We start from the raw sequence: 23,170 nt of genomic DNA, 5'->3' as shown, positions 1-23,170 counted from the left end.
AGACACCCAGCAAGCAGGAGAAGCGCCTGTAGATTATAGGGAGAAAGGCCCAGATCAGAGACACAACAGAGATAGCAGTAGAGGGACACCGCCTAGGGTTGGGACACAGGAGTGGTGGGCAAATCCCTAGGTTGGGGACACAGTAATGCTGGGGAAACCCTAGAATTGCAACATCTAGATTTGGGATACCTGGACAGAGGGAAAAACGCCTAAAATGGGGACATGGCAGTAAATGCAGTCACACCTAGATTTTGGATACCTGAATCGAGGGTGTAACGCCAAAAATGGGGGCACAACAGTAAATGCAGGGACGCCAAGATGTTGGATACCTGGCAAGATGGAGAAACGCCTAAAATGGGAACATGACAGTAAATACAACAAAATTAAGTTATTGGTGCACAGCAGTGATGGGACTACTACTTAATACCTAGATAACCTTGGTGTGTTACGTTATGTAGGTGAGAACAGTAGTATCACTTTTGGAATGCCATAATTGCTGTACTCCCCACCCAGAATTCACCAATATCTTGAGCCATTGTGCTGGGCATTGTCACCTGAAGAACAAATCCGCCTGGAACTTTGTGGGCATCTGTCTTAAACTGCAGAGGCTTGATCCAGCTCTCGAAAGTCCCCTCACACGAGACGAGGACCGAGAAAAGGAGAAGAGTCGACTGTTGCGACATCCATTCTTCACCTGTGCCTGAAAAAAGCATCAACAAGCCAGAACGCAGAAGATCCACTGCTGGGCATCTGTTGCCAGATCCACCGAAGTCCCCTTCTTTAATCACTAAGAGCGAGAAACTGGTGACCAAGTTTGCTGTCGCTTCTCCACTGGGACTGTCCTACAGCAGGAAGTTCTTCATCTTATGATACTGTCCTGCTGCTTGAAAATATTGATGAAACAGTGCAGCGCAGGGCATTTGAAAATAGACTAGTACAATTTCACCTTAGGAACAAGAGTTAGAACATGTTGTAAAGGAAGATATCATAGAAAGGGGTACAGAATCTACAGCATGGTTCAACAGTCTGGGTCTGTGCGAATATGCGTAGACATACATTTGTAGAAAAAGGCAATAAAGCTGGAAAGACATTTAACCCCCACCACAGATGATGTAGTCACAGATCTGCAAGGGGCAGTGTTCTTTTCTAATCTAGACAAAAATGCCAGTGACCATCATGTGGTCCTATAACCTGTACAGCAGCACTACTTTCACCTCCCATAAAGGCCTCTACCGATACAAAGGGCTGAGTTTTGGAATATCGTCTGCCACGGAGGCTTTCCAGCACTCTATCAGGAGCGTGGTGGATGATATCCCCAGGGAGCTAAACATAGGTCACAATATTTTAGTTCATGATTGCATTGAATCTGACCATCTGGAATGCCTCAAGCCTGTGTTGGGTAAACTACAAGTGCAGGAGTTAATACTCCTTAAGAAATAGTGAGAGCTCCTCCGCACAAGAATGTAATTATTTGGATTCGGGATTCAAGTGGCAGGCCACAGCAGATCCTCAAAAGGTACCAGACATCCACACAGCCATGACACCCAAGAACCCTTCTGAGGTGAGGAGCTTTCTCGGTATAGTTACATATGCAGAAGGTTATCAATAACTTGAATCCAAGTGATTTGCTCGCGGCTGAAACTACTGCGGGCAAATCATTTGCACGAGAAAGTTGCGAACTACCAAAAGTTTGCACCTTTCTCATGCGAACACACATACATTCTCACACACACACAACACACCCATAACAACCCCCCATCCACACCCTCAGCACACCCCCACCCACACCCCCAACATAAACAAACCCCACTTACCTTCATCTTCATGCTGGTTCTTGCAGCACCAGTTCCCTTTCACTTCCGTAATCGGGAACTGGCGCTGCAGGGTCCTTTTCTTTTCTATTTTATTTTTTTAACGGAAGTTTACGGGGGTGTCCCCCGCAGACCCCGCTCACTATACTGTTGCAGGGGACACCCCTGCAGCCCCTGTTTTTTTTTTTACAATGTTACCACCAAAGGTTCAAACTTTTGGTGTTCGAACCTTTGGTGGTAGCATTTTTATAACAAATGGTCATTGTGACCATTTGTTTTCGGGAAAATCGTCCTAAACCAATAACTTTGCCATGCCATATGCACCTCTAGGAAATTCCAGGTAAAGAGACTTGCTGGGGGATTGGACGACCCTAGAAGAGGCTGCATGTCAAAACATAAAGACAATATTGACAGAAAATACCGTCATGCGCCCTTTGATTCAGCACGCCAAACAGAAATTGTCATTAATACCAGACATGGGCAGTTTTCATTCAGAAGGATCCGAATAGTGAGATACTCCTAGATCGAGTGGGAGGCCCTGGCTGTGCCATGGGGATGCCATCATTATTACATATATATGGACAACTGGTGTCTGTGATAACTGGTCAAGCCTTTGGCCCCCATTATGTCAGAGGCCACTGTACATCCTCCGAGCAGGATAGAAAAGTGGATCCCGCGGAAACCTAGTGGGAGATCTGGTGAACCCTCAGAACGGCGTCGAGTCTGGGGTCATAGTAAATTCAGGCAGGGGATTCCGCTCTCCCTTAAGCCTGCCAATGACTAGTCATGCCCTATCAGCCTAAGATAACTTTAGAAAAAAAGGAGGTTGTTTGGCTTAGACTTTACGGTGCTTGCACTGAAACTCCACAATGCAAATGTCTTGGGTGACGCTTTGCTCCATGATGGAGGGTATCCCTTGATATGGTTTCAGGAGGTGGTGGGGGGTGCATTGTTGAATCTTTGTTCCTGAGTGGCTGTTGGGGAATTGGGGGGCTCAGAATAGTTGTGCTTTGTTGTCATTTATTGCCCTGGTGGAGGCAGACACTGGTGACCTGGTTGGATGACATTCCATATGTCACGGGTAGTCCAGGCGTTCAAAGGGGGCAAGGGGGGAAGTTGGGAAGTTGTTTAGACTCGCTTGAGGTTTGTTATTGTTAGAGTTGCAGACCCAGCGGGAAGAGGGCGGGGAGTGGGCTCCGGCTCCCTCGGCTCCGGCTCCCTCGCAGGGTCTCATAGAGTTGTTTATCAGGTTGATGGCTGATGCGCTTCTTTCGCTGACATTGTGTTCGCTAAATGTCCGAGGATTGACGTCTCAGAATAAAAGATCACTGGTGACGAAGGAGTTCAATAGGCTGAGACTACATGCATTGTTTCTACAGGAGACCCACAGGGTGCGGGGTAGAGAGATGGTGCTCAGGTCCAGATCCGTCCAGGAGGTCTTCCATGCCTCAGCCCCTTCCAAAAAAAGAGGGGTAGCAATAGTGGTGTCTTCCAAAGCCCACTTCGTAGCGAAAGCTCACTGTGCTGACCCCAACGGACAGTTTGTGATGGTGAAGGGGGGAGGAGGGTGACGCTGGTGTCTGTCTAGGCTCCTAATGAGGCTCAGGATCAATTTTGGGAGAGTGTCAAAATGAGGATCATGGGATTCACAGAGGGGCTCCTTTTGGTCAGAGGCAACTTTAACATTGTTCTCCACCCGGGTAGAGATAGTAAGTCAGCCCGCCCTCGTACAGACCTACATGTCCAGAAAAGGATGGCCTCAGCTTTCCACACCACAAATGAGGCGCTTGGTCGTACTGACTCCCATTCAATGAGTCCAGGGCGGGACCCTCTTTTCACATTTTTCTGTAATCCCCACTCATCTTTCTCTAGAATTGATTGTGTTTTGCTTGACAAATCCTTGCGTAACGGTATTTTGGGGTTTGGGGTGGAGTTGATCCCGTGGTCCGACCATGACCTAGTCTGCGTCCAAGTGGGTATCTCCTTGAATCCCCCAATGTCCACGAGGTGGACGTGTAATGATTTTTTTGTTGAATGATAAGGAAATCACCCAGACTCTCCTAGCAAATATAAGGGACTTTGTTTAGCTTAATGATAACCGAGAAGTTGGTGAGGCGGGAATCTGTGAGGCCTTTAAGGCGACAATCCAGGGAGTCCTAATTGGGCTAGGTGCAGCAAGGAAGTGCGCCAGGCTTAGGGAGGAAGGGATTCTCAGAGGAAAAATGGAAGCGATACAGCCGGGGTGTAAGCTTCAATCCCAAATGTTTCCGGGTAAATTGGCCGAGCTTTTTTAGCTCAATGCTAAGCTGGCTCCCCTCATGGTCTGGCAAACCGAGAGAAAATTGGCCCTTCTTTTTTTTTTTTAAATGTGTTTATTTTTTGAACAAGGCAGGATAATAACAGTACCGACACTTATCAATAATTAAAATGCATTATTGTAAAAGCCCATCTTTTCACTTTTCCCACCCTCCTCAAGTTTATCAAGCTCTTCAAGGGTCCCCTCCTTCATTCCTGCTCCTGTGGGGCATCTCCGCTTTCCAGGACTTTCCTGGCCAGTTGGGGATTGTAAGTCAGGGCCGGAAAGTCTCTATCAAAGTCAAGAACAGGGTTCCAAAAGTTCCGAAAGCGGTGGAGGAGGCCCGCTCTAGCTGCCGTCACTTTTTCTGCTATCAGCACATCCCATAACTTCAACCACCAGAGGAGTAGGAGGGGGCCCTCTGCGGATTTCCATGTGCGGGCCACCACGATTCTACCCGCCAGCAAGCATTGGGACAGGAGGTTGGGCTTGGGGCCTGTTCTTGGGTAGGTCCCGGGGATCGGGAGGCCCAGGAGGAGGGGTTCAGGGTCTAAGGGAAGTATAGTTTGTGTGATGTCGGGAATGGCCCCTAAGCATTGTCTCCAGAAGCTTTGGACTTAGGGGCAGGTCCACCACATGTGAAAGAAGGATCCTATCTGGCCGCATTGCCTCCAGCAGGCCGGATCCAGAGTATGGTTCATGTGGTGGAGACATAGAGGGGGATAGTACCATCGCAGTAAGATCTTGTAGGCGCATTCTCTGTTTGTAACGCATGCAGACGACGAATGGATGCGGGCCCAGTTGTCCACCCAAGCCTGGTCTTCCACAGGGTGGCCCAGGTCTGCTTCCCATTGTGCCATAGATCGAGTCCTGAAGATAGGAAAGTCTCGCTGGAGGCGTTTGTATAGCACAGAAATTCTGCCCCGGGTTGGTAGGTCCTTGAGAGTTAGTTCTATAGCTGTGGGAGGGCGAGTTACTGCCTGGCGTGTTTGCGGGTGGGAGCACCAGTGGCACAGTTGGAGGTGTGTAAACCTGTCTTGTTCCTGCAGTTGAAAGAGTTCCTTGCATTGTTCGTAGGTATGCAGTTGTCCTCCCTCGAAGAGTTGCCCCAAGGTCTCCAGCCCCCCCGCAATCCAGTTTTTGAAATTCTGGGGAGCTGTTCCGGGTGCAAAGGTGGGGTTTAGGAACACCGGGGATGAAGTCCTCTTTTTTTTTTTTGCCTCAGAGTTCTGTCCCAGATGGCAACGGTGTGTCTAGTAGCCAACAGTAGTCCTCGCCATTGCTGCCTTGTCGCTGGGGGAATATGAGGGAGAAAGCATAGAGGGAGAGTCAAGCATGATTGTTCCAGATCTACCCACCTGGGGCGGTTGGTGATTGTTTGCCACGCTTGAATGCAGGACATTTGAGCTGCCATCTGGTAGTTCTGCAGGTCCGGGACCCCCAAGCCTCCAAGTTTTGCGTTTCCCAACATCGTGGTTTTGGTGATTCTAGCCTTCTTCCCCTTCCAAATGAATTGGAACATTTTCCTCTGCAGTTTTTGGAGCGCTGTGGCCGGAATCGCTACAGGGAGGGCGGAGCATGCGTACAGGAATCTCAGGAGCAGGTTCATTTTACATGCTGTGATCCGGCCCATTAGAGAAATTTCCTGTGTTGCCGAGCGTTTCAGGTCTGTTTCGAGCTCTTTAAAGAGCGGGGGGAAGTTTACGTGATAAGTGTCTGTTGGGTTGGCTGGGTCCTGGACCCCCAGGTAGGTGATAGCCTTCGTTTTCCATTGGATTGGGCACATAGGGATCAAGTCCTCTCGCTCCCTCTGGGAGATCCCTATCCCCAGTGCTGTTGACTTATTGAAGTTAATAGTGAATCCTGTGACCCTATCATAACTATGTATTTCTGCTAGAGCCTGTGTCAGGGAGCAGCGGGGGTCCGTGATGGTTAAGAGGACATCGTCCGCGTAGAGCGCTAGTTTATTGTGTGAGGAACCAGCTCGGAAGCCCTTGATTAGGTTGTTCCGTCTAATCCGTTGGGCAAATGGTTCCATGATCAGGGCAAATAGGAGCGGGGACAGCGGGCATCCCTGTCTGGTTCCGCAGGTCAGCGTAATGGGGGCGGAGAGGTTGCCGTTAATTCTAAGCAGGGTTTTGGGCGATTTATAATTAACCAAGACCATAGTGCGGAATTACGGCCCAAATCCGAACGCCTCCAGGGTGAGTTCCATAAAGGTCCAATCCACCTTCAAACGCTTTGGTCGCGTCTAGAGCCATGAGCACCATTCCCTGTGAGTCTCGGGAGGCCAGGTCCACCAGGTTCAGGGCTCTGCGGATGTTGTCAGCTGTAGATCGATTCTTCAAAAAGCCGCTCTGGTCAGGTTGGATTATGCCTGGTAGGATATGAGATAGGCGTGTTGCTAGGATTTTGGAGTAGATATTGGCATCAATATTGAGAAGGGCGATAGGCCTGTATGAGGCTGGGTTTCTTGGGTCTCCTCCTGGTTTAGGTAGAAGGACTGTGATTGACTCCTGCATGGAGGGGGTTATGACGCCCGTGTCTCTGAAGGAGTTAAATAATTGCACCAGTGGGGTGAGCAGTTGGGGCCTGAAGACCTTATAGAACCTGGTTGAGTAACCATCAGGGCCCGGGGCACGGGATTTGAGGGATTTGATAGCCTGGTCTACCTCTTCACTGGAAATTGGGGCATCCAAGATGTCTCAGGTGGAGCTTGGTAGTTGGGGAAGTGCCGCTGAATGTAGGTATTCCTTTTGTTCTTCGGGGTCCCGTGGCGGGGCGGTCATTACTTGTGTTAGGTGATCTGCTGCTAGGCGTTGTTTGTCCTGCTCGGCATACTGTGTTCTGCCTTGTGGATCCCGCAGTCCAATGATCATGTTGATCTGTTTTGCTTTAGCAAGCTTGGCAACCAGAAGCTTGTTTGCTTTGTTGTTTTTGGCATAATAGAATTGTTTGGCTTTTGCTAGTTGATGTGCCTTGTGTTCGGCGTAGTGGGCTTTGATCTTCTTCTGTGCCGTGCGAATGGCACGCTGTGTTCTTGGGGACCATCCTTTTTCTTTATGGATCTTCTCCGCTTCCCGGAGGTCCTCTTCGAGGGCCAAGCGGGTGTGTCGCCTAATCTTGTGAAAGGCTGTGCCTTGAGCTACCAGTTCTCCGCATACGACCGCCTTCATGGCATCCCAGGTGTTAGCGGGGGAGGTGTCCGTTTTAGGGTTTTCTTTGAAGAAATTCCTAATTGTAGTTGTGATTGTGTCCCTGAGCGGCATCTTGTTAAGCATTGGATCATAGATTGTCCATCTGCGTTGCGCTGAGTGAGGTGCCTCATGTACTCGGAGCTCCAAGGTCACTGGGCCATGGTCAAATAGGATTCTTGGGCCTATAGTTACGTCATTGGTAAGTGAGAGAATTTGGGAAGAGACCAGGAGGAGGTCTATTTTGGAATGGGTTCTATGGACGTGCGAGTAGAAAGAGAAGTCTTTTTCCGAGGGGTGGAGTACCCTCCATGAATCAACCACCTCAAGGGTTCTGAACAACTGCAAAAGAGCTAATGCTGTAGTGAAGTCCCTGGACGAGGGCGGGTGGGATTTGTCTTTCGTGGGGTCAGGGACTCCGTTGAAGTCACCGCCAATGATGATTTTACCCTCCATAAAGGGGGAAAGGGCTGCGCTCAGAGCTTCATAGAAAGCAGCTTGACCTGTGTTTGGGGCGTATACTGATATGAAGGTATGTAGTTGACCCAGTAGCAGACACTTCACCGCCACAAATCGGCCATCCGGACAGAGTTTCGTATCTAATATCTGGGGATCCAGCCCCTTCTTGAAAAGAATTGCTGTGCCTCCTTTTTTCTTGTTCCCCGATGCACAGAACTGCTTCGGAGAGAGTCGGGAGCGAATGCGCCCAAAATCAGCTGGCGATAGGTGTGTTTCCTGTATCATGGCCACCGCAGCGTTTTCGTTTTGAAGCTTTTGCAAAATTGATTTGCGTTTGGCCGGAGAGTTTAAACCGATAACATTCAGAGAGATGAACCTCAGAGTGGGGTGATCGGGAACATGACGTGGGGGTGTTGCCATGTTCGGAGGGGGGGGTGAGAGGTGAAGATGAATCAGCAGGCATTTCGTTAATTTTGCAACTGCACCTTTACCTGCCATGAAATTTTTGCTCTGGCCTCCAACGGGAGGACAGAGGTTTAACTAAGAGGAGGGCCAGTTTTGTTAGGTTGGCACCTCCTCCGGCCAACGTGGCCAAGTAACTAAGAATAGCCAACATGGCTAAAATTGTGGGTTGAGTATTCCAAGGATGTAGGTGGATACTACCTCGGAATTGGGCATAGGCCGTGGGGTAGGGCCCGCTGCTCCAATTATTACCGTTCCATTTTTAAGGTCGTAGGCAGCGAGTTCGCCTTCGGGTGGGCCGCCGGCAGGTCTGGAAGTGTTAAGGGGGAGGAAGTTCGATTGAGCCAGGTAGGAGATAGGCCCATGGTTCCAGGGGCTAGGGCTCAGACTTCTGTTGCTTGGGGTTTCCATTTTCCAAGAAGTCGGCTGCGTTCCCGCCTTCAGCTATCTCTTTCTTCTGAACCTCAGGACTTTTGACCAAGAGTTCTGTTGAGTTTTGGGAGGCGTTGGGAGGTCCGTTGGGAGGTCCGTGTCGGTGCTGTGTTCGGGAACCAGGGGGGATCGGGACTCGGGCGAGGTTGAATTCATGATTTTCTCGGCGTCCTCCAGGTGGCTGATTCTCCTCTGGGTGCCCTTGTAAGAGAACTGTAGGGCTGTGGGGAAGAGCCATCTATAGCAGATTTACTGGTCCTGTAGGAAGACCGCTAAGGGTCGGAGAGCTCATCTTTTCTGGAGGGTGAGGGCTGATAGATCTTGATAAATTTGGAGAGGTGAGCCCTGAAAGATAATTTCGTCCTGGGTGCGACTGATTGCAGAGATGGCTTCTTTCGTGGTGAAAAAGTGCACCCTTGTGATGACATCTGGCGGGCGTCTGACTCCACTCCGCGTCGAGGGCGCATCCTGAGTGTGCGGTCCAGGAGGAGCTGTGACTTTTCTAAGTCTGGAAGGAGAGCTTGAAAGAAGTCGGCCACATATTCCGCTAATTTCTTATCTGGGACCGACGCCGGAACCCCTCGTATGCGTAGGTTATTGCGTCGGGCCCTATTCTCCAAGTCTTTTTGCTTAAATTCAAAAATGTCAGCTTTATCCTGGAGAAGTCTGATTGCGCGTTGGACCTCCACCAGGGTGGCTGCCTGGTCTTGGGTCTGGTCCTCGATCTCCCCCAATCTCTGTTCAGCCTCCGCTACTCTTCGGTCGGTGTTTTCCAGTTTAGTAGCCATTTATGTCATACATGACCTGAATTCGGACTTAATGTCTGCCATAAAAGCCAGAATGTCATTCTTGGTTGCCAGGGTTCCCTTGTCCTCTGGGGGCTCCTGAGGGGGGGAAGCTTGAGAGTCTTGTTTGTTGGATCCTTCAGAGGACATCAGCATTGTGGCTATATCGGGGTTCTTGCCGGATTTCAGTTGCTTGGCCATCGTGTTTTCCTGTATCGGGAGAGAGTCGTGAGCCCCTAAAAGGCTAGAACAGCAGTATTAGAGCATCCCAGATCCAAGCGGAGTGGAGGGCCAGGCGTAGCTATAAAGGCTGGAGTCCCTCATTAAAGGAGTTCACCATGTTCTCGGGCCGTTCTCGGGCCGTAGGTTAGTGTAAGTGGTTCTCAAGGTGTGGGCCGGGTGCCCCAGGAAGAAATTCGGGGAAATCAGGGAGGAAAATATCATTGGTCCCTGCGCCTCCCTTTCTCTGTTGTCTCTACGTAGATGTTTTGGAGCAGTGATAGTTGGTATTTCGGTGGGGGCCAGCCCCAGACCAGCCGCAGTGAAGAGGAGTAGCCAGAGGCCCAGCCGCTTCGCCAGCACCAAGGAAGACACAAGATGGCCCCTAGGTGAGGGGTGGGGGACGTCCGCTGCTTGCTGGGAGAAGGCTCCTGGGGGTCTGGGCCCGAGCCCGCGAAATCCACGTCTCCCTCGGAGCCTCGATGGTTGCCAGCCCCAGCAGCTGGGGGGGATCACTGGTTTTGGGCAGCCTGGTGGGGTTTTTCCTGCTACTTGTGCGGGGTGGGAGGAGGCCCACCAGGGAGTCCGGCGTGGATGGAAGATTCTCCCCCCCGCTCACCTCCAGCCGCTCTCAGGGCTCAAGGATCAAGGCGCTCCCGTGGGGGCTCCACTCTACTGGCGCTGGTCTGGGTCAATCCGTTGGGGCGCTTCCTCCCCGTGCGAGTCCAGGCTGGCGCGGGCCCCCTGCCAGCGTGGTGAGTGGTCTCAACAAGAGGAGGCGCGGGCTCCCAGGCCGCACCTGGGTCGGTCAGACAATGCCCGCTGCTGTCGGTGGCGGAGATCGGGGGTCGGCTGCACTCAGGCAGCAGATGGAGTGCAGCCCAGAGCAGGCAAGTGGGGGAGGGGAGTAGTTAGCGTCCACGCTTGCCACGCGGCCCCCGAAGATGCAGGTGTGCAGGGCTGGGAATATCCGGAAGCACGATTGATGCTCCGGAGCAGGGATCGGCCGCCAGGGACCGTGGGCGGGCGGTGGGAGTCCGGCGTGCCCCCATCCGGCAGCAGCCTCCACTCGAGCACCGCTCGCAAGGCTGGGTCGCCAGGGTCCGCCCGCCCGCAGGGATCGGCAGCGTACACCGTGTCCCCCTGGCACCACACGGATCTATGCAGCAGGTGCTCCTCCCGCTTCAACGGAGCGGCCGGGCAACAGCCGCGGCGCACTCCATGGCAACTCCAACAGGCTGCAGGGCAGTCAGGGGGGTTCGGGCTTCCTGACTCCGATGCTCGTAGATGAGGCTCCCTGCCACACGGCCTTATCCAACGTTGTGGCAGCGCTTCACGGGTCCGTCCGCCATCTTGTTTTCATTCCAACGGTGGCCTCACACCCTTCCTCTGTCCTGTTCAGGGTTTTAAGCGGGACTTAGTGGTTCATTTTTCATTCGTCCGGAGCCTGAGTACTCCGAAAGCTGTGGCAGGCATTTTCGTTTCACGAGACTTGCTGGAGCATCGCCTTTATTAGGTGAAGCAGCGGGCTTTCCATGGAGGCCATCAGAGGAGCGACCACATCGTTGGTGCTCCAGGCCACACCTATTCATTAGCCGAAGATTGTCCCTTCTTAAACAGCGCTATATGGAGAGGGGGGAGAAGGTGGACAAAATTTTGGCTTGGAAGTTACGGGAACTTAGAAGGTCTAGAAGGGTGGGTGCGTTGCGTCTCCCGGGGGGCGAAAAATGCCTAGACGATTTGGGAATAGCAGAGCAATTCCGAATGTTTTATGAACGCCTCTACACCTCAAAGTGTTTGGAGGAAGGTCCCGAGGCTGATAATTTCTTAGACTCTCTTCTGATCCCTCGCTCCCTCTGGAGAAAGCGGACCAGCTAGAGAGGCCTGTCATGCCCCAAGAAGTAGTAGACGTTGTTGCTTCCATGAAGGGGGGCACCACTCCTGGCGAAGATGGCTTCACAGTCTTTTTCTATAAATCCTTTCGTTCTGCCCTAGCCCCATTCTTGTCTGAACTATTCAACGAGAACCTGAATTCTGGGAGGCTCCCCCAGTCCATGTTAGCTGCCTGTATTGTGGTCATCCCGAAGGGGGGGAAGGACCCGATGAACTGCCAAACCCATCGCCCCATTTCTTTATTAAATACTGATGTCAAGATCCTAGCAAAATTGCTTGCCAACAGGTTGGCCCAGCACCTCCCCTCGTTAGTTCATGGCGACCAGGTTGGGTTTATCCCTGGGAGGTAAGGGTCCGATAATATCAGAAAAACTCTGAATCTGATGCACAAGGCCGATAGTAATAAGATTGAAGCTTACATACTGTCATTGGATTCAGAAAAGGCCTTTGACCGGGTGCAGTGGTCTTATATGGGGAAAGTCCTTCATAGAATGAGGTTTGGTGAAAGATTCCGGGGGTGGTTAGCCGCCTTGTACAGTGGCCTGACAGCCAGGGTTTCAGTCAACGAGGTAGTCTCTGACCCGTTTTCCCTCTCTCTCGAGGGCAAGGATGCCCCATTTCTCCCCTTCTATATGCTCTCGCGATGGAGCCCCTTGCTATAGCTATAAGGCAGCACCAAGGGATTTTTGGGGTTAGCTGCAGGGATTTAGACTTTAAGCTCTCCCTTTTTGCAGACGACATCCTTGTTTACTTGACCAACCTGAAAGACTCTCTCCCGAGAGTCCTAGACCTGATTCGATCATTTGGAGTCTTCTCTGGCCTGAAAATTAACCCATCAAAGTCATGTCTCATTCCAATGGGGAGAATAGATGGGGTCCTAGAGGGGAAAGATTCGGTTGAGGGTATCCAAGTTGAGCACACAGCTGTATCCTATCTAGGGGTCCTACTCCCGAGAGATTTAGGGAACCTTTTTGAGCTGAATTTTCCCCCAGCTTTCTCCAAGATTTGCATGGACCTCCAGCGGTGGGCCCCCTGAACCTCTCCTGGTTTGGGCTTATGGTGTCTCTAAAAATGTATATCCTCCCTTGGCTCTTGTACCTTTTTTCTGCCCCCCCTACTGTAGTGCCAGATACTTTCTTTAAGTCCCTGAGAACCATAGCTTTGCGGTTTGTTTGGAACGGAAAGAGGCCAAGGGTCATATTTGAGATACTAACCCTCCCGAAATCCCAAGGAGGCTTTGGCCTCCCGGACTTCCACCAGTATTACAAGGCGGCCCAGTTAAAGGTCATGTTAGAGCATATGAAGAATGAATGCAAACCTATTGGTTGTATATCGAAGATACCCACACGCATCCCAGGAAAGTAAGAGACCTTTTTTGGGCCCCGACCAGAGATATTCCTGACAGAATAAGGAATCACCCGACCTTGTCAGTTTTGTGGTCCCTATGGAAACAGGATAGACCCAATGCTCCCCTCTCCTCCTGGCCCTCTCCCCTATCATCTCTGTGCCCCCCCCCTGATCTGGGGAAGAGGGGTTTCAGAGATACCCAAAAGTGGTCCGACACATGGTTGGAAGGAGCTGCACAGCTCTTTCAAAATGGTGTTTGCATTGATTACAGCACCCTAGCGGAGGCCATGGGGGATCACCCATTATCTATCTTTGACTATCCCTGAATAAAAGGGCTCCTAACTAGCCCCAAATGGGGTGCATCCTTATCCCACCCTCTCAAGCCCCTAGAGAGAATGATTGTGGAGGCTTCCTCGAGAAAAGGATCTCTCTCCAAGATATATAAAATCCTAATTGTAGCTCAACTCGAAGGTAGGCAGGGTTTCAAACAGTTTTGGGAGGAGAAATGGGGAGAGACATTGGAAGAGTTAACTTGGTCTAAGCTCTTTGGGGGGCTCTTCTCAGGTTCCCTTTATACGGCGGCCAAGAAGCACAATTTTGAGATTCTGCATATGTGGCATCTCCCTCCTGAGGGATTGGCTAAAATGTTTTGTGGTACCTCCCACCTCTGTCCAAGGGTGTGTGGTTGGGGGGGGGGGGGGTCCTGGTACCACTTGTGGTGGGAGTGTCCCTTAATCCAGATCTACTGGTCGGAGCTCCTTGGCTGGATTAAAGACATAGTAGGGATCCAGCTTCCTTTGCACTCCATTGACCTCCTATTTGGTTTCCCTTCGCCTGCCTCACATTCAGGCGTCCTTCCCAGGGTCGTCTAGGCCATGTTGAGAGCGGGGAGGCTGGCTCTCGCTCAGAAGTGGAGGAGAAAATCAGCCCCCTCTAGAGCTGAATGGTTGGCAAAGCTTTGTGCTATCTTTAAGTACGAGAAGCTAACAGCTCTGGTGCACGATACGATGAATGCCTTTCTGCTGGACTGGACAATAGTGCTCCTGCACAAGGACTGTGGCTCAATGAGACTTTGAGGTGCCTGGGCCCTGGCTAGCCCGCCTGATGATCTCCCTGTATGCAGCCTTATTATTGGTTATTAGAGGGTCGTTGCCAAAGAACCCAATTTGTTGGCCTAACAACATTGTAAAGCCCTGTGGTTGACCTCTCTGGATTCCTTATGCCCTGTTTGGGCCCTGAAGCGGGAGGGGGAGGGAGGGTTTTTGCAACTGCTGGTTGTGTATATTTAAGTTTTGTTTCAATAACATTTTCAATAAAAAATAAGTGAAAAAAAAGAAAAGTGGATCCTTCAGCTTCAGTGGTATGATGTCACTCTCACCCACCAGCCGGGATGTGACAACCTGGCAGACTACCTGTCCTGACACCCCAGCGTCTCAGTGGCGGGATGAGGAAAGGAGGAACTGGACACAGAAGATCACGTATCCATGATCACCGAAGCTATTGATCTCATAGCCATGGCATTGCTTGAACAGGCCAATGGATTGGCAGCGGATTAACATGTCCAATTGGCCTTTCAGTCGGTAAGGACCGGAGACTGGAAGCAAGTTCTGTGCTTACAGGATCATTGCACGCAGCCACCAAGGTCGCACTGCAAAGCCTATGGAAGATTTATCATGAGTGGCCAGTCTTGCCAGAAGGACTGTAACTGAGAGATGTATGCATGGTGGTCCCATCTGCCCATGTACCTAAAGTGCTGTACGTAGCACACCAAGGACATCAGGGGTCTTTGGTGGCGAAGGCCAGTCTATGGGAGAAGGCTTGGTGTACTACAATGCTTCATTCAATGACAGTCGTTCATAGATTGTTTTTCAGTGGTATCAATGATCGCAATGTATTTTGAGAGCTCTCCTATTGTGTGTACTCAGTGACACCCCTTCCCATTCCCGCTTCCTGCCCCTTAGTGGTGATTGTATCTCAGCTATGTTCGCCACCGCAGCCTCATACACTTTAACACAACCTGTGTCTCTTGTCGTCACACACAGCTCGCACCCCTCAATTGGACCAGGAATACATCGATGACTTCAAGACAAAGGCCAGCTGCGCTGGAATGCACAAGCTCCTGCTTTTCCCACAAGCCAACGGTAAGACTTGATGGGTGCCTCCCAAAGTACTCCACTTACCACTGCCAGTCCAGCTTGAACCCCTCTACCCAGGATCTTTCCATTCACAAACACTGACGTCAGATAACCTTCAGGCTTGCGTTATCTTCCCATTTCCATATCTGGTGCCCCAAAGTCCCCTCTGCCCACCCCACTTCAACAACTATCTCACATTTGCTGACACTATTAGCAATAGAGAATGTCCTGCTGGGGTCGCTCAATTTCCCATGGGTCCTTATGCAGGCATCGTTCCAAGCTCCTTACCGTCACCTATTGAATACATGTTCTTGGCCACTACAGGGGCCTTTATATCGTAGGCCAGCTCAGGTATAGACTTGGATATGTTTTCTTAAAGGCCTAAGACATTTTCTTTATCACCCAGGCAAAGATTGAGTGGCCATGTGCAATCGACTTGTAGCTGACCAAATCTCTAGACCTTCAACTGCCACCAGCATTGTCACTGGTGAAGGATCAATGGGATTGGAGTCCAAGGCATCTCAAGACCCACATGTTGAGTACCCTTGCCTCTAGTCGAAACCACCATTGCAAACCCAATACCAGTTAATTTTTATTATCTTCAGTTCATCCTTATAAACATAACTCTCACCTACTCGCTTTGCCTGGTTAAATGACTTTCTGAGCTACAATAGCCTTGGTGAAGAAATCTGCTCCACATTCCTCTCATTGCCAAGTTTACCATCGCCTGTTACCCATTGTTCGGTGTAAGTCACGAACCCCGATAATTTTTCCAGCCAAGACTCCCCTAGTGAGCAGGGACCCACCTCCAGATCATGCTGAACTAGGCAACTTTGGGACAACCTCCCAGCTCTTTGTGGTTGTCAGTATTCTGGGGCTTCACCCCACTCTAAGTTCTGTCTCTGGTTCTCCACTGTTTTCATGCACTGGGGTACCAGTCTGGGTTCCAGCAGCACAATAAACTTGCAGCGTCCCTCCCATCTCTCCACCCTGTAGTTTGAAGCATTATCTCCTCAGGGTCTGATGCAGATCCTCTGTAGCACCTCAGACTCCTCTGTCGCAGCTTCCCTCGCGACATTTCACCTGGTGCTGTATGGATGAGCCTCGCAACATCTCACTCGGATCCCCAGCAGCACGTCAGGCTCCTTGGCCTCATCTCACTATAGCACCAGACATTTAAGCTTCCCAGCATCGACTGCTCTCAATCACCGAAAACTTTGAAACCTCTCTTCTGCAAATGTCCACTGATTGTTACAGATCGGCAGCTGGCAGACTTTGACCTCTCTGAAAATGAACACAATACCAAACAAGACATAGCATAACTGAATGAATGATACAGTGTTTCCCTTGGATTACTACTTATGACTCCATGAACACCCTTCTTTGTATTTTTAAGGGCTAGCAATCAATTCCTAAAAAAATCCAGAAATTAGACTCTGATGGAGACTGCATTTAATTAAATCCCCTTGCCGGCCTTGTTACAGATCTATTTCTTTTTCCAGTACCTTACTTTCCATCTGTGAAGCGTCACCAAACGAGCATGTGAGTAGCAGGATTTTAAGTTAGAAATATTTATTATCAAGCTATCATTAGGTCAGGATCTTTCACTGTTCCTTAGGCTTATGTCAGACGCTCCTCTCATAATAGATATATGCACTTCCAGTCTCTTAGGTCAGCCTCTTTTCCTTAAGAGGTATTTGGCTTTACCAGTCTCTTAGGCTTAGGTCAGCCTCTTTTGCCCTAATAGGTATTTAGCATTACCAGTCTCCTAGGCTTAGGTCAGCCTATTTTTTCCTTAAGAGGTATTTAGCATTACCAGTCCCTTAGGCTTTTGGCAGCCTCTTTTGCCCTAAAAGGTATTTAGCATTACCAGTCTCTTAGGCTTAGCCAAGCCTCTTTTTATGTAAGACGTATAAGCCTCACCAGTCCCTTAGGATCAGTTCAGCCCCTTTTCTCATAAGAGGTATGTGCATTACCAGTCTCTTAGGCTTGGGTCATCCTCTTTTTTGTAAGACGTATAAGCATTACCAGTCCTTTAGGCTTAGGACAGTCTATTTTCTCACAAGAGGTGTTTGCGCTACCATGCTCTTAGGCTCACATCAGACTTTTTGCCCATAAGAGGTATTTGTATTACCAGTTACTTATTCTCAGATGAGCCTATTTTAACATAGCAGATATCTGTGCTGCCAGTCTCTTAGGTTTAGATCAGTCTCTTTTTAAAAATGAGATATTTAGCATTACCAGTCTCTTATGGGTAGGCCTTGCTCTTTTCTTGTAAGAGGTATATGCCTTCCCAGTCTTTTAGGATATTTGGATCAGGTCAGGTCCTTTTCTCGTAAGAGCTTTTTGCATTACCAGATTCTTAAGTTCAGGTCAGCTTCTTTTCTCAAGAGGTATATGCATTACCAGTCTCTTAGGCTCAGGTCAGCCTCTCTTCTCTCAAGAGGTATATGCATTGCCTTTCTCTTAGGCTCAGGTCAGCCGTTCGTCTCATGAAAGGTATATGCATTACCAGTCTCTTAGGCTCAGGTCAGCCTCTTTTCACATGAAAGGTATATACATTACCAGTCTCTTATGCTCCGGTCAGCCTCTTTTCTCATAAGATGTTTGTTATCAGTCTCTTTTCTTATAGAATGCTTGTGCATTACCAGTCTCTTAGGCTCAGGGCAGCCTCTTTTCTCATAAGATGCTTGTACATTACCAGTCTCTTAGGCTCACGTCAGCCTCTTTTCTCATAAAATGTTTGTGCATTACCAGTCTCTTAGGCTCAGGTCAGCCTCTTTTCTCATAAGATGTTTGTACTTTACCAGTCTCTTAGGCTCAGGTCAGCCTCTTTTCTCATAAGATGTTTGTGCATTACCAGTCTGGTAAGTTAGATCAGCCTCCTTTCTCGTAAGAGATGCACACGTTGCCAGTATGTTAGGCTTAGGTCATCCCTTCAAGGGGGAGTCAGTTTCATCAGTCTCTGGGACTTGCATGAACGTCTCTGGGCTGAGTTTAGATGTGAGACCCAATTACCTTGTTTAGCTTTTATTCTGGGTGTTGGCATAGGCTTGAGACAACAACAGTCTCAATACCATCCTCGCTCAGGAGCGTTGGTGGGTGTGGGATTCTGGCTCCATATCATCAGGATTCTCCTCCCACCCCCCAAAGTCCTCCTCTGTTTGGGGCTCTTCCAAGCTAGCCCAGTTTCCAGACTCTCTAAAGGTTCTTGTGACCTCCTGTGCTCACCGGCTTCTCAGTGGGATTTCACCTGGTGGACAAAGGAAGGGATAAACACCCGGTCCAACATTTTGAATCTTTCTTGGCCCCTCAGCAACAGCATGCAGACCCTTGACTTCTTCCCTGCGGTTTCCTCACAGGTCCACAGCCCAAAGTCCCCATCATCTGGGTGAGACTGTACCCTTGCGTTACTCTGTCATGGTCACTGCAGCCACGCTGCCCTGAAAGTGTGCTTGGTTAGACGACCGGGGAGCATGGTTCTGCACAAACCCATTGCACCTTCCATTCAGAGGTTTTCGGGATTTCTACCCTATTTCATCGCTTGTCAATGAGATTTTTTGCAATTAACAAATATCTGTTGCATGGCTACTCATTATGTGTCTCACCAGAGGTTTTAGACTACAGCTCCCATGATACTTCACCACTCACTATGTTGGCTACGGCTTATAGCGGTTGAAGTCCAAACCATCTGGAGGGCCACATTATGAGTAATTATGCCTGTATTTTCTGTGTTCCATTTCATTTACTCCAAAAGTAACCAAGACCAAGACATAATTAAAAACAACAGGGGTCTTTAGTGGCATATTTGATATTTCTTTAAATATTTATATGCAATTTCTAAATAGTAAAGAGCTTTCCCCAAAGGTATATTCTCAGGACCCTCTTCCACTTGCAGTAATGATCGCTAACTCCAGCTTCAAATCAAGCGAATTGCTTTAGCTTATAATGAATGCGATTCCATTGGACCCAATGGTAATCATTGATGTATGAATTCGATTCCATTGCACCCAATGGTAATTATTGATGTATAGAGGCAGACAACGATTCCCACCAATACAGACAATAGACTTTCATAGTAAAGGTGATGACTGTTGATCGCAAATAGAGATATTATCTGTGGCCTACAAATGTAAAGTCTAATTGGTGCATAGAAAATGTGTCTAAAATGATCCTCTCCCGCATCAGAAATACGACTGCGCATACGCGACCTCTGCGCATTTCAAGAAAAATGACCTTTCTCATCCCACAAATCTTCAAAATAGCTGAGCCCGAATAACTTAATCCCTACTGTAGGACTCACCATATGCTTGGCTATTAGAGGCATGTAAGGCATGAGCACCCCGAGACGTTCCTGCTCGAAGGTGGGGTGGACAGAACATGTCTTCCAGTGGCATAGTCCCTGTTTTTATATGTTATGATTATATGTTGTATGTCCTGTAAGCGCTATTATGCCTCCGGGACAGTGACATGTGCTTTATAAACATAAATAAATAGTGCACTGCATACCCGATTATCCCATCTAATGACAGTGGCATGCACAGGAGGGTACATTAAGGCTCGCGGCATGAGACTATTTCACCCGCAGCAGGAGAGCGCCAACATCCTCCGGATCATACTTTCATGCATTGTGTGCATAAAGACTCCTCTGAGCTCCCGTAGCCTTGACCTCCTTCCTCTGCCATCACTTCCTCAGGGTCTTCCCGCAGCAAAAAGGTTCTCATGATAAAAAGCCACACAGATTATTGAGAGGTTTTAACAAAATTGGTATTGCTCATTCAATTTGCTAGATCTAAATATTTTGCAGAAAGCAATTTACTTTTGTAATTCTAGTTCTGCAAAGTTGCAAGTGTAAAAAAAAAATAACTTGCCGAATTCAGTTAGCCTGGGGAGCTGTTTGCCTACTCCAAGGAAGTTGAAAGAGAAGAGGATATCTACTTTCACACATCTCCCCTTCTCACTCCTTTCAGGCTGGTTCTTTTCTGCATCTCCTCCTGTCTTATTTTAGTCTGTCCTTAAAGTCTTTAACGTGCTGGCTGCGCACTGGTCCCTTAATAACCTTCTGTCCTGAAATTGGTGATAGGAAATCTGGGTGTCCAGCGCTTGCTCGTTCACTAAAGCTTTACCCGGCGCCCTGTGGGGAGAGACCTGTACTCCGCACACTGTCTTAACACGTTCTCCTCTCCCGTTTCAGAATACTGCAAGTTCGAGCCTACTGGGGTCCACAGCTAGGTGAGTTTCCACAACAAATTCAACGGTGTCTATGGAAAATGCACGGCCACAGGTTCTATTGGGGACAGAATATTCTGCCTGCTGGGAACAGTTTCAATCAAGCCGAGCACTTTCTAATGATGCCCCAAGATCTGGGTCTTATTATACCATCCTCCCATTATACATCCCCTACCTCTTCCCCTGATCGAAGCCTATCTCTCTGCAGTGTACAGTGTCCCGTGCCCCATAATACAGCCCCTCGTGCCCCAGCACTTATTTTCTGACCAGGTTTGTCTATTGTGTGCTTGTGCACAGTATAAGGTTTTGGGGTTCCTAAGTGGATCGCGCGTTATGCTAGAAGGTCACATTCAAAATAATTTGTGTTGTTTGTTTGTGTGTGTGTGTATTGTCGCTGGATTCTGCCATTGCTCTGCCACTGCTATATTCTAAAGCCATAGAGGTCCTTGAGTCTTGCCTTCCTGTCCTTTGATTTTCTGGGCTTCCACTGTGTACTCCTTGATTGCTCTGTGATTATGCCGCCTCTAGTCCTTGGTGTTACCGCGTCCCATTATCTCATCTTCATGTCAATGTGTGCCACTGTCCCATCTCCGATGTCCGTGCAGGCCATTTTTCTCCATCTGATGTCCCATTTGTTCCTATCTCTGCATCTCATTATCCTGTCATTGAGGTCTGGGTCCCGCTACCCTATTGCTGAGGTCCACATGCCTCTGGATTCAGTCTTGGTTCTCCCCCGTTGTCCCATGTGTTCATTGTCTTTTATTATTGCCTACGGCCACACCACACTGAATGCGCCCGATCTCACCTGATCTCGGAAACTAAGCAGTGTTGGGCCTAGTTAGTAGCTGGATGGGAGACCGCCTGGGAATAGCAGGTGCTGTAGGCTAAAGAAAAAAATGGTCTTTTATTATCCAGTTGGTGATGTTTTTGGGCTCCTATGGATTTTCCTGGATCCCATTATCCATCCTTGCTCTCCTGCTGTGTCTGTCAGTTTCCTATATTTGTGCATTTCCACTTTCCTCTCCTAACTGTACTGACACTACAAAGCTTGTCTCATAAAATCAGCTCCCAAGACTTCAGAAAAGAAGTCTTTCAGCTGTACTTGCTTAGTGTGCTCCTCAACCAATGGTCTCTCTCTTTACCGCCACTTCACCGATTCTTTGGTGTCTGTCACTTGCGCCCCATTTGCCAATGTGTGGTTCTGGGTTCAGATATCTCCATCATTGTTCTAGAAACACAACCTGCTCCTGGTGCCAATCTCCGTCTTAATACTGAGAACCATCAGTCACTAACCTTCCTTGATTTTTTCTATCCCATTCCCCAGCCCTTTTCATGACCTCCAGCCTTAGAAGACACTGTTGCTGTGGAATGCGATGCAAGACAGTCGTTACCTCCCCAATGGCATGCGGCACAGTGCCGAAGGACACAAAGTTCCATCATCTATAAAAGCTGAAACAAAGAAGGTCCTCCAAAGTGCAACAACAAAAAAAGTTGTGATCCACAGCGTAAGACCTCAGCCGCCATTGCATGAGATCCCTTGCCCTATACAACACATGCAAATCATCATTCACAAATGCTGGAATTCGTAGCGAGCGGAATGTGTACAAATCAAAAATAATCCTTAAATAAATGTATTTATACCCTCAGACTGTGGACAAGTAGTTTCTACTGTGGCAATGGCCTCACTATTACTCAATGAACTACTTATGTGATCAGTAACTATATGTCATCTAAAAACAACGTTGATGCCCCAGGAGCGGACTTCCACCGGGTGGTGGCGTGGAGATCAACTGGGCTGTGAAGTTTGAGGCCTGTGATCAGAATCATTGTAACCATCATGTATAATCTTGAATTAAGGGGTGAGCAATTAATACACATCACATTGCAATGCTTTTCCAGATTCTTGATCATGAAGAATACAACCAACCATCGCCCCTATGAACTAAAGTTTGAAAAACCTGTAATGACTGAGGCAAGCAAAGACATTCTGTAAATGAGATCAGTGCGGTACATGGCCAACTAAAAAGTGCCAGAGGTAGGATCACCAGCACTGGGTACGGAGGCAATCTGGAGGTGTGTAGGCCCAAGAAGCAGGGTGTACTGGAGACCCACTAGGGAGGTAGCCAACCACTAACAAAGTGCCAGAGGTAGTGTCACCAACACTGGGTACGCTGGCAATCCCGAGGTGTGTAGGCTCAAGAAGCAGAGTGTACTGGAGACCCACTAGGGAGATGGCTAAACGCTAACAAAGTGCCAGAGGTACTGTCATCAACACTGGGCACAGAGGCAATCCAGGGTTGTGTAGGCTCAAGAAGCAGGGGGATGGCCAACCCTGAATAAAATGCTAGATGTAGTGTCACTAGCAATGGCTACGGGGGCAATCTGGAGGTGTGTAGGCGCAAGAAGCACGGTGCACTTGAGACCCACTAGTGAGATGGCCAACCACCAACCAAGTGACAGAGATAGGATCACCAGCATTGGGTACAGAGGCAATCCGGTGGTGTGTAGGCTCAAAAAACAGGGTGTGCTGGAGACCCACTAGGGAGATGGCCAACCACCAACGAAGTGCCAGAGATAGGATCACCAGCACTGGGTATGGAGGCAGTCTGGAGGTGTGGAGGCTATAGAAGCAGGGTGGACTGGAGACCCACTAGGGAGATGGCCACTTCTAACAAAGTGCCAGAGGTAGGCTCGCCAACACTGTGTACAGAGGCAATCTGGAGGTGTGTAGGCTCAAGAAGCATGGTGCATAGGAAACCCACTAGGAAGATGGACAACCCTGAACAAAGTGCCAGAGGTAGGATCATCAGCACTGGGTACATAGGCAATCTGGAGGTGTGTAGGTTCAACAAGCAGGGTGTGCTGGAGACCCACTAGGGAGATGGGCAACCACTATAAAAACTGCCAG

The 23,170-nt window shown here is 49.2% G+C and overlaps 1 protein-coding gene and 1 pseudogene across 2 annotated transcripts in view; both read left to right on the top strand.

The window, feature by feature from the left end:
* The window catches only part of APOM (apolipoprotein M), a 127,408-nt gene extending 105,500 nt beyond the window's left edge, over positions 1-21,908 (top strand). The window contains exons 5-7 of one of the 2 annotated variants that reach the window (XM_069632959.1): positions 14,941-15,039; positions 20,228-20,265; positions 21,587-21,908. In XM_069632959.1, the coding sequence (XP_069489060.1) occupies positions 14,941-15,039; positions 20,228-20,265 (137 nt within the window). In that variant the 3' untranslated portion in view covers positions 21,587-21,908. The remainder of the gene's footprint in view (positions 1-14,940; positions 15,040-20,227; positions 20,266-21,586) is intronic. The other variant, XM_069632958.1, reaches the window with a different exon arrangement.
* LOC138522191 (5S ribosomal RNA) lies at positions 21,030-21,148 on the top strand (annotated as a pseudogene).
* Positions 21,909-23,170: the final 1,262 nt, after the last annotated feature.

The sequence above is a fragment of the Ambystoma mexicanum genome, chromosome 13 (assembly GCF_040938575.1).
Source record: "Ambystoma mexicanum isolate Mex_15411 chromosome 13, UKY_AmexF1_1, whole genome shotgun sequence".
Taxonomy (NCBI): domain Eukaryota; kingdom Metazoa; phylum Chordata; class Amphibia; order Caudata; family Ambystomatidae; genus Ambystoma; species Ambystoma mexicanum.
The sequence above is the reverse complement of the archived record's forward strand: the minus strand, read 5'-3'. Positions and strand labels throughout refer to the sequence as shown.